Source organism: Hemibagrus wyckioides, linkage group LG04 (genome assembly GCF_019097595.1).
Source record: "Hemibagrus wyckioides isolate EC202008001 linkage group LG04, SWU_Hwy_1.0, whole genome shotgun sequence".
NCBI classification, from domain to species: domain Eukaryota; kingdom Metazoa; phylum Chordata; class Actinopteri; order Siluriformes; family Bagridae; genus Hemibagrus; species Hemibagrus wyckioides.
Genome location: NC_080713.1, coordinates 15557670 through 15568698, shown reverse-complemented (window position 1 = coordinate 15568698; position 11029 = coordinate 15557670). Strand labels below are relative to the sequence as shown.

The 11029-nt window shown below is 38.7% G+C and overlaps 1 protein-coding gene and 1 long non-coding RNA gene across 3 annotated transcripts in view; one reads left to right on the top strand and one right to left on the bottom strand.

Moving 5' to 3' along the window:
- Window positions 1-3122: 3122 nt before the first annotated feature.
- On the bottom strand, window positions 3123-8800 carry nr2f2 (nuclear receptor subfamily 2, group F, member 2). 2 transcript variants are annotated; one of them, XM_058388051.1, is made up of 3 exons: window positions 7522-8800; window positions 6049-6591; window positions 3123-4185 (listed from the first exon to the last, which is right to left on the bottom strand). In XM_058388051.1, the coding sequence occupies exons 1-3, from the start codon at window positions 7979-7981 to the stop codon at window positions 3911-3913; spliced, it is 1278 nt and encodes a 425-aa protein (XP_058244034.1). In that variant the 5' UTR covers window positions 7982-8800; the 3' UTR covers window positions 3123-3910. The 2 variants fall into 2 exon arrangements, with proteins under 2 accessions (XP_058244034.1, XP_058244035.1); XM_058388052.1 differs by having other exon boundaries at window positions 6049-6576.
- Window positions 8801-10294: 1494 nt separating this feature from the next.
- Window positions 10295-11029, top strand: part of LOC131352134 (uncharacterized) — a 30301-nt gene continuing 29566 nt past the window's right edge. Inside the window, exon 1 of the long non-coding RNA XR_009204474.1 lies at window positions 10295-10965. This is a non-coding gene — a long non-coding RNA (uncharacterized LOC131352134). The remainder of the gene's footprint in view (window positions 10966-11029) is intronic.

Sequence of the window (11029 nt, the reverse complement as noted above, 5' to 3'; positions counted from 1 at the left end):
CCTTCTTTTTAAAAACGAAGGTTGTTAGTTATTACTGACAGAATCATTTGTGGTGGCATTTCTTAAGCAAGAATATGTATATTTACCAAATTTCTAAAATGTTTTCTTTGGGGGACAGACTCAACCGAATACAATTTACACAATTTAAAGTGCCATTCGTCCTCCAGGAGGAAATAAATAAAAGTGACACTATACGGAGGACCTCATTAGTTCGGTGTCCACTGCTAATAAACGTACAGGGGTGCAAATTATAGAGTTCAGTCCCAGCACACGGTCTGTCAACTAAAATCAAGCCGCACGCCATGATCTAAGTCACTGCTAACTTTAACTCAAAGGCCCAAGAAAGTACAAAAGTAAAATAACAAAAAAATAAATTAATTAAATTAATTAAATAAATAAAAAAAATAAAGACAATATTTATTTTCCACAGAATTAAAGCTCGAGACGGGTCTCTAGGTAGTTTTAACGGAAATGAAGGGTCAGTTAAAAAGACAACCACGTGAAATAAGTGAAATAAGAGCCATTAAAAGCTAAAAGTAAATGTCAAGTTCTAAAAATCCATCTTATTACTATGGTCTAATATATTGTAAAATAAATGCAGTCTGGATGCATTTCCGATCTTGATCAGTCAGTGATGCTAAACAGCGTCTCCAAAACGATAACCAACAGACATCAATCGGTTCCGATTCAAATGCAGCTTTCAATCACACTCCGAGTACAAACCTGAGTAGATTTGTTGTAGTAATAAACGTTGTTGGATAATTACAGTTATACTGTTAATTGCTTTTATAGTATTACACTTTTCGAGAACAACACAGTATACAAGACAACTGTCGACGACTAGACAGCACATTTTAATACTGAAACACAGTATTTTATTACTGTTATTATCGTATGTTATTATTATTATTATTATTATTATTATTATCATCATCATTATTGTTGTTGTTGTTGTTGTTATTGTTGTTGTTGTTATAATTAATGGGCCGATATTTGCAAAACATCACGACCAAGAAAACTGAAATCTGAGAATAAAATAAACATAAAATTTAAAAATAAATAAATAAATGAATAAAGCAACGTTCGTTAATTAATACTGACTAGGTTTTGGGAACCATTAAGCTGAAAATCCGCAAAATGACTCACTGACTGAACTAACAGGAGGCAAAGTTCTAGCGAGCTTTAAGGGATGGATTATTACGTTTTGGCCTTGTTTTAGCCTATAGAGAAGCAAACTATGTAAACTCATATTTGGAGACAGATTGGCGGAACTGACCGGGAAAGGTGCGACCCGTTTTGCTATTTCTCACACAAAACAGACGATGGCAGTATTTGACATGTAGCCTACACACCCGTATTCAATGTAGATAACTATATCTCTCAGAAAAAAAACAATAAGTAAACAGACGGGGAGCAGCACCGGTTTACCGTAAATAATTTTAAGTTATCACTAGGAGATGTGCTCAAAACACAAATAAATCAACAAATACAAGGACTTGCATTCCACACTATTTTCTGTTATTCTTATTGCTAGTTTTAATGTCATTTTTATCGTTTTGGTTCCAGCATTTTTTTTATATTTCAAGACTAGCATTTCTCTTTTCCTTTACCACACAGCACACACTGGAGAACACATAAGTAATGTAACACATTTTTGTAAAAAGTCACTGATTTACCAGCAGACCAGAAAAGACAAAACATGGCAAGATTTTTGATTTCAAATTCATAAATTATAATTTAATACCAAGAACAAATTTACAGCAGAATGCTTGTTTACAATAAGCTAACACAAACAAACAAGATTTTGCAACTATAAACTTCCACACACACTCACGTATATCACTTGCAATTAATAATAATAATAATAATAATAATAATAATAATAATAATAATAATAATAAAAAAGTATCTATTCGTTATCAATACCCTGCAGTAATATATTCTTATATATTTATATAAAAGGTGGGTCAGTTTAAACTGTTCATAATTACAATCATGTAGCATTCTCTGGTCCATATGTGACATGGGAACAGCCCAGGATAACTGTTCAGTCAACTACACAATATGATCCCTTTTATCCAACCACAACATGGTGTCTTGTGTGTTGAAGAAATGCCTCAAGACAAGGACAAAATTGCAAGCTTTCACACTTATACACACACATACAAGGCATCTGTTACAGACCGAAAAGGAGCAGGAACACTGAAGTCAAAATAGCCACCCCTTTCCAAACCAGCTCACCCTGTTAAGTTTAATCCTATTATTGAACGTTTTGTTTATTTTTTTCTTCTTCAATACAAGGGCTAGTGTACTGAATGCACAGATTATATCTATACAGTCAAAAACATTTACATTTATATATATCAAAGGTAAAATAGGTTAGCGACCTGTGGCCATGCATTCACAGTCTAAATACATGAAAAAAAACAAACAAAAAAAAACAAAAAAACAAAAACAAAAAAACAAACAAACAAAAAACATTTGTCTTAATATGTATGTACAATACAAAAAAAATCAGTGCTACTAGCTAACTCTGCCACTCATTTTTGAAGACATTTGTTTTAACAAAAAATGGCAACCACAGTTTTTATTCTTAATCACATATATTTTTTATAAGAAAAAGTCCATGAATTGACCTATATATTTACAAGAATACTGCCTCTAATTGTCGCCTCTCCCTCTTTTTCAAGTAAGTGAAATACTCAATCATAAGACTGAATTGTAAAAAAAAATGATCCCCACGTACGTTCGCTAGCCTAGACATACAATAACGTTTAAATAACAAGTCAGTGACTTCGCTCTTTACAGGCACTTTTAATGCTTTAAGTGTGTTGAGGAGGCTTTATAATACTGATTAGCTTCTTTTAAAATACAGTTCAATGGAATTTAACAATAGTTTAGCATTTTGACAATATCGCAAAGTGTACGGACTTCGGAAAATTCACTAGAAATCTTTGATAACAGATGAACGTCAATAGTCAAGCCAAGAAATTTATTCTACGCATTACAGTTCAAAACAAATATTACACTGAATTGAAAGTAAGACCAACTGAGCAGATCGCAGCATCTTAACAATCGCAAGGAACATTCTTTCTCACTAAAACACACACACTCACTCACTCTTTCTCCCAACCACACACGCACGCACATACACATACACACAGCGTCCGCAGCTCTAGTAGTGTAATTTGCTAACAGTTTAATAGTTTTCGGGTGTCTGAGAATAGTGGCACCCTGGTGCATTAAGTCTAAAATGGGCATTAAAGAACTGTTCTTTTTTTTTTTTTTTTTGGTGGTGGTGTGTGTGTGGGGGGGAGTGAAGTTCATAACAGGGACAGCAAAAATTAAGTGCGTTTTAGCGTTTAGCGTAAAGTAGTCCTATATTGCTGATTTACTTTCAATTCTTAAAGAACCTCTTTACAGCTTTAAGTAGTGATTATCAGAAAATTATTAAAAACAAAACAAACAAAAAAACAACAAAAAACAGTTTCATACTATAGAATCACATAGGCTGGTTTGGAACCAGAAAAGAGGTTTAAAATATACAAAATAGCAATAGATACATGGACACAGGACATAAGAGCCATTTGGTAAAAAGAAAATGGACGGATTTCTTCTAATTTTTTTCCAATTTAAATGCACTTTGAGTTTGAGTTTTCTCCATTTCTGTGTTTTGCCCCGTGCTTTTTGCTTTCTTTTGTTTTAAAAAAGAAAAAAGTAAAAATGCACCCCCCCCCCACTCACACACCGCGCTGCCCCAGGTAGTTTTCATTAAATGTCTCAGGTTTGAGAATTCACAGTCACTTATGAAAAACGTCTCTTTTCCGTGAAAGTAAATCGTGTAACAGCCGGTTTCTTCTACAAAAGAAGCGCTAACTAGAGGACCCCCATTTCCGATCCTTCCTTTTGCTTACTGAATGGACATATACGGCCAGTTAAAACTGCTCCCTGACAGCAACATATCCCGGATGAGGGTTTCAATTGGGGTTTTACCTACCAATCGGACGAAAAACAATTGCTCTATGACCGAAGAGGACACTGTGCGTAGAGAAGGCAGGCGTAGTAATAACTTCCCAAATCGCGTAGGCTGGTTAGGGTACTGGCTCCGCACGTACTCCTCCAGTGCACATTGCGACTTCTCCTGCAAGCTTTCGATGTGGGCCACGTCTGATAGACCGCAAGCATCTACAAGTAAAATAAATAAATAAATAAATAAATAAATAAATAAATAAATAATACAACGAAACTGGCATTATATGAACTGCAGCCTACGCCGGCTCCATCGCATGGGCATCAATCATCTTTCTGTTTTATTGTACTAAAATGTCTGTCCATATTGTCAGTATGCCATCGTCATCATCATTCAGCTTTGATATTGCTTTGATACCTTGCGCGTGCATAAAGGGTATCACTGCAGGGGAGAGTCATAAACATACACGCACGTTCAGGCTATCAAACGACGTCATCTGTCAAATTTAGACTCGCGCTCATGGTTAGCATATTGCCTACCGGGCAACATCGCTTAGAAACTCTTATTAGGCTTGCATCATTAAAATGCGATGCATTACACTAGCGGATGGAAAATATACTGTTTAATTAAGTAAATAGAAAACGAACAAGAAAGCAAAGATTACTACAAATCACCCGGTACCGGTTGCCGGTATAAAAAACCCCTATGACTTAAATGTAAGTTTATGAAAAAAAACTGCAAAATGCTTCAATCAGAAATGGTATTCCAGTGGATGTATACGTAAGCAAATGTTCATATGTCGAGGTGTCTAGGTGTAAGCAAAGGTTAATATTTTACTTTCACTGCATGGGGGGCTGACCTGACCTATACATACAATGCTTTCTAAAGTCACTGTGAGGCAACAAAGTGAAATGAAGCTAGTAACTTAAGTCAAAATTGTAGCCGAGCCACAGTGTATTGTTTATTGTATTTAATATATATATACGACAAAATAAAATACTTAGTGCCGTAAAGTGGCCTGTTTGACAAATAATTATTCATAAAATAGTCAAGGGCATATTTGCTAAGTTTTTCACAACTATGCAACCACTCGTGTAACGTTTATAATGCACAAATAAAGAAAGGAAGTTAGGGTCATGACCCAACTCTGGAACAAGTCCAGCATTATGTCTCGGATCCCTAGATCCCCTTAAGAAAAAGAGGGAATATTTGTGAGCCCTTTTACGGCATGGAATGAAATGTCTTTTTCCCTACTGACGCGACGTAGCTCAAATTATCTAATCTAGCCACGTGCATTTTCAACAACCTGGAGCAATATCCCGATTCGAGCGAACAGGCTCACACAAAAACAATTGTGATTAAATGTGTGTAAATGTAGCATTAAGCCTTTCTTCCTCATCCTAACATGCTGCTCATCTTCCCTCCCCCACCAAGCGTGACATCATTAATAGATGTCAATCTAAATAACTGAATCACGTAAATAGTAAATATTCAAAAGATGTTTGCCACAACATTAGGGCATGTTCTCACTTTTTGACGCATCTAAGGGCAGTATTTTAAATACTGTATTTTAAATGCAGTTTTGATCGCAAGTATCTCAGAAATCACGTGCTGTTAGTGATTCACAGTAAGTGAACGCACAACTGTAACAGCCAATGTACACTTCGTAGACCAAGGCCTAACTTACAGCGTGTAAACATAATTATAATGCTATTTTCTTATCAGATAGTAAGACTCCTGTTCAAATTGTCTTTTTTTTGGCTGTTTTATGAAATCCACAAACACCTAAATTGTTTAAATAAATAATTAAAACTTTAACTACCTTAGGCCAACATTAATTTTCCACCTTGTTAATTATATCCACAAATTAACAAAGCTATAGATTAATTGTAAGTTATTGCAAATTATTACTATCATCATCATCATCATCATCATCATCATCGTCATCATTATTATTATTATTACTTTTATTATTATTTTTGTTGTTGATGATGATGAAGATGATGATGATTATGATGATGATGATATCTAGGGTTAGGCCAACTGAATATTTTTATTTTGTTAAACTTGGAACTTACCAGTGGTGAATAACACGATGGCTTTTAAGCAGCTGTATTCGGCCGAGTCGACATGTAACGCTTTAAGCTTTTCAACTTGCTCCTGGAAGATCCTAATGTGGTCCATAAAGGCGACCACTCTGTCCGCGGACATGGGGGAGGCGTGGAGGCCTGCGGCGGCTAGCAGAGGGGCTACATGCAGTGGCATGGAGCACTGTGCTGCGTTTAGGACGAACAACTCGCTCCAGGTGAGCCTGAGCAGAGCCACCTGGTCTGTGATCTGAAGGTCGGGGAAGAAGGGAATATTCCTGGCCCATTCCACAGCACTGAACAGCATGCGGGCCGCCAGTTCGCAAATGTTCTCGATGCCCATGATGTTGTTGGGCTGCATACACTGACTGCCATAGCGCGACGTGGGGTAGGGCTCTGCTCGCAGCAGCAGAGAGATATATCCCGAAAGGTAGGAATGGCAGTGCAGCGGGTCCCCGTTTGTCAAGGCGAACTGGCCGTGGTGCGGCTGCGTGGGTGGCATCCTGCCCCTCTGGACCGCTGCAAAAAGAGAAACTACAGATATTGATGTTTGAAATTCTAAACATCAGTGCCTGACATGATATGACCTCGCGTTTCTGTCCCTGTCGTTTGGATGTGCGTGCAATTAAACAGCTCAAAACGTCCAAATTCCTGAAAGTTATGCGAGCATGAAATTTGCTCGTATTTGCGTAACAATAACGGCATTTCACAATAACACAATTCACATTTTAAAACATAATTGCGTTGCTGCATATTAAACAGATAGTATAACCCCTGTATAAGTGACAAAGTTAAACCCAAAGTCCCCAGAAATTAAAACAACAGTATAATTTAGAATATATTTTATCAATTTACGTATAAATATCGGAAATACTGCGATGTTATTAGCGAATCCCTGTTTAATATTTTGAGTCACGAGACCCTGGGAAAATTAAACAAAGAAAGGCACGGATGCTAATCCATAACCTACTTAGCTAGCGTGAGACTGAGTTCAGTCAACAACAATTAATGGTGAACTGGACTGCTAGGGGAACACCGAACCAAGGAAGAGCATATTTGACCCAATCTTCAAACTTCAAATTTATTTTCTGCCTGGTGTAGGCGGGTTGCGGTCGATCTTGACACCGTAGACTACAGTGTGTGTGTGTGTGTGTGCGCGCGCGTGCGTGTGTGTGTGTAATGCTGTCTATCGGATTTTCAAAACGTTCAGTATATACTGCTGAGGATTCAATCCAGATGCATGCCATTGTTTTATTCCTAAACAAACGAGAAACCACAAGATGGATTGCGTGCTCTATAGCAATTGACGCGTGAAATATTTGAGTATTATCAACTCAGTGGAGCATTAACGAAGGCGGTTCCTTAGCATGCGCTGGTCGAGTTGCCTGTGGAAGTTGGAAGTATGCACTGGCCCACAAAACACACAAGAAACAACGAGAGAATCGAGAAAGAAAATCTTAATACCTTCCCGTCTCATGCCAACTTTGAGGCATTTTTTGAGGCGGCAGTACTGACACTGATTACGGTGGTGCTGGTCGATAGGACAATTCCGGTTGGCGCGACACGTGTATGTGAGGTTGCGCCGCACGCTGCGCTTGAAGAAGCTTTTGCAGCCCTCGCATGTGAACTGGCCGTAGTGTTTGCCGCTCGACTTGTCGCCGCATACCACGCACTCGATGTGTTGTTGCTGCTGCTTGTCTGACTGGCTCTGCGACGTCTGGTTCGTTGGCGTAGACTGAGCGTTGCTGTTAGGCGCTCCTTGAACAGGAGTTTGAGGGGTCGGAGGCGCAACCTGCGAGGCCGTGAGGTTCAGTTGGCCCGGCTGAGGGGTCGCAAGGGTTAGTCCGCCTTGGGCTTGCGATGAGAGGGCGCCCTGCGTCTCGGCCACATCGTCCTGGGAACCTCTCCACACTACCATTGCCATATCTAATCAGTCAGCAACTTTGTGTTGTCCGTTTTTTTTTTGTTTGTTTGTTTTTGTTTTATTGTTGTTGTTTTGTTTCTTCTTTTTTTGCTTTTGGCGTGTCGTGGTGCCCTGGGTTCTTAAGCAAAGCAGCACGTAGAGGTGTGTTGATCGGTGAAGAAATAATGCACCCTGTGCTTTTATCCCACTGAAACTCGCGCGCCGACGACGAATTGTAGCCCGTTTTGGACTTGGCTGTGGTTAGAACTGACACGAAGACGAGCCGAACCGCAGTCCTGCTCTTAGAGGCCACGTCCAGGGGCGCCTGCAGTCATCCATTCAGGAAAGCCGTAGAAGAAAAAAAAGAAACTGCAAAAAATATATACGACGACCAAACAAGAGCAAGAGTCTACTAAAGAGACGGGGCCAATATAACTTAGCGACGTTCAGATTCGCGGAAAATATAACTCGTACAGATTACAGAAACTGGCGAGCGACACATCAAGTTCCAGTATTGAAGTGTTGCAATATAACCAACAGCTGGACACAAATATCGCCGTTTCTTCCTTTTTTTCTTCCAGATGGAGTAGCGCTAGCCGCCGCGCGCAACACCAAGCCTGCTTGCTCGAGTCAAATATGAAGTCAACTCTCCAGGCGAGCGACAGCGATAAGGAAACAAAAAAGAGAGCGCAACCTACTGAGCTTCCTTTGCGTGTAGCAGAAATAATAAGTGAAGAGAACGGAGAATCAAAGTGATCAAATATGATAAAAAGGGGGAGGTTAGGAAGTGATTGCGATTTGGAGGCGCTGGGCTGGCAGAATGCTTTCTCTCTGATCAGCTCACCGAGCTCTCTATATAGTGAACTTTGACACGACTGCTGCAACTTAGCACACGTTACCATGGAGATGGTTTGCCATATATGGAAAGTGACTGTGTTTGACTGGTCAGAGCTCACGGACCGCCCCCCTGAACCCGATTGGCTAGTCGGCGCTTGTGCTACTTGGTGCTTTGCCAAAGCAAAGAAAAAAAGGTCGAGCAACGACACGGTCCTAAAGAGAGTCCGATCCAATGCAACACAATAAAACACGCATTTCGTTATCATTAATATGAAATCAATCCAAAGATTGCGATAGTGATAATGGTCCACACTTATTCTCTCGGGGGTTGGGGGGGGGTCTGATATATTCCCTTTTTAAATTTAATATGTAAATGATTGGCAGAAACATTAGGCCAATTGACTAATTATCTAAACATAAATCTGCATGAAAATAATATATTGGTAATCGGGAGTTGAATAAAATATTAACAACATTGTATAACAAAAGTTATTTGGATCATATGACTGCTAAATCACAGCAGAAAGTGCAAAAATGACAATCGTTCCAGTAGGCATTGTCCGTTATTAGTTTAGTTTACTCCTATATCAAGTAAACCAATATTATTACTCTCTCGCCTTGATAATACTAATAATACAGCCATGAGATATTTGAGACTTATAACGTTCATACATATATTTTTTGGAATACATGTGCAGTTTGTTTATTGCTTAAGAAGGTTATCAGTAACTGAAAACTAAGACTACGTTATGTAATTCACTTTACATGCGCTATACCATACTAACTGCTCATCCACAACAAACTGTTTAATATTTTTGCTCCATAACATATGCACAGTCAAATATGCTTTTTTTAAAATATCTAATACTCCTTTTTGATGATGCTCATGTCACCTACATGCGCGGCTTACAAATAACTTGCCTTTAGAAGCAATTTAATTTAGTGTAGATTGCCCGCTTTGTTATAAGCATAGGGTTAATTTGCAACTCATATATTATAATGTATAAAGTATATGTATGAAACATAAACATGATGCATTCATAAGAGCGATTCTACCATTACTACTACTACTATTACTTCTTCTTCTTCTTCTTCTTCTTCTTCTTATTATTATTATTATTATTAATATTACTGACGCTGTGCAGCAACAAACAAACAAACAAAAATCTATAGCTGGCGTGAAGTTATTAAATTATAATCTTGGTGCCAATCGGTTTCATGTCATCAAATATTATATGGGTATTTTAAGTAAAAAAAATGTTTCACTTGAAACCCCCCATGAACCCCCCGGCCACCCCCCCCACCCCCGGAGCCCGCGTTCACCATCAACATAAATTGTATAGGCCTTGAAAGACGTAAGAAAGTACTGCTCGCTTCGGGCCTGGGAATCACATCAATATCTTAATTGTTACTCTAATTTACCCCACATTATAAATTTAATGATAAAAACAACACTTTCAAAGGAATTACTACACTGTCTAGGGAATGGTTTGTCTACATTAAGAAAAATCGTGATACCTCAACTGCTGATTAAACATGGGGAGGTTGAATGAGAATCATGTCGTTGTGTGAAAGCTGAAGATCAGTGTCTCCCATTTGGCTACTCAGGTTGTGTGTGTCATATCAACTTCTACAAAGCCCCTCGAGTTTGAAGGTTACTTGTGCATCTCAAGGGGCTGTCAGCCATGGATCCAAAATTTAGAGCTGCAAAATTCACAGTTCTGAATTCAGAGCATATGCCGCCAATGAGGAAGAAACGCTGAAAACCTGGTGTATGACAGTATCTGGGTGCCCCCTAGCGTATGGATAATTTCTGCCTCAAAATGCTCTCTTTAACGTGTAAGAGCCATCTTAAATAGAAAACCGCGTCTCGGCTGTTCGTCTCTCACTAACGCCAAATGCGACGTGTGCTCGTTTTAATCTGATTAATGCCTTTGAGACTCGTTTCTAATTTAAACGGACGAGGCAAAGCTATGGGTGTGCATACACCATTTTTATTCGTGCATATTGAAGAAAAGACGGAATGTATTTTGCTTGTTTTGCAGTCAGATGTGTTTTTTTTTTAGCTTTGCACGCTGAGAGCCAAAAGTCCTTACGCAAAGCGGACACGAAGGAAAAACGCAGGAAAAACACCGATACGTTTTGGAATGTACTGAAATCCATATTTGGTGAGTGTGGTTATTAAGTACATGAACAGCGAATACATGATCTCGTTTATTTCATTTCTTATCG

Coding starts and splice junctions, on each gene's coding strand:
- nr2f2 (XM_058388051.1), bottom strand. CDS start 7,981: ATGGCAATGGTAGTGTGGAGAGGTTCCCAGGACGATGTGGCCGAGACG. Junction 6,592..7,521: donor AGTTGGCATGAGACGGGAAG/GTATTAAGATTT, acceptor CAATATCTGTAG/TTTCTCTTTTTGCAGCGGTC. Junction 4,186..6,048: donor CATCGTGTTATTCACCACTG/GTAAGTTCCAAG, acceptor TTTTACTTGTAG/ATGCTTGCGGTCTATCAGAC.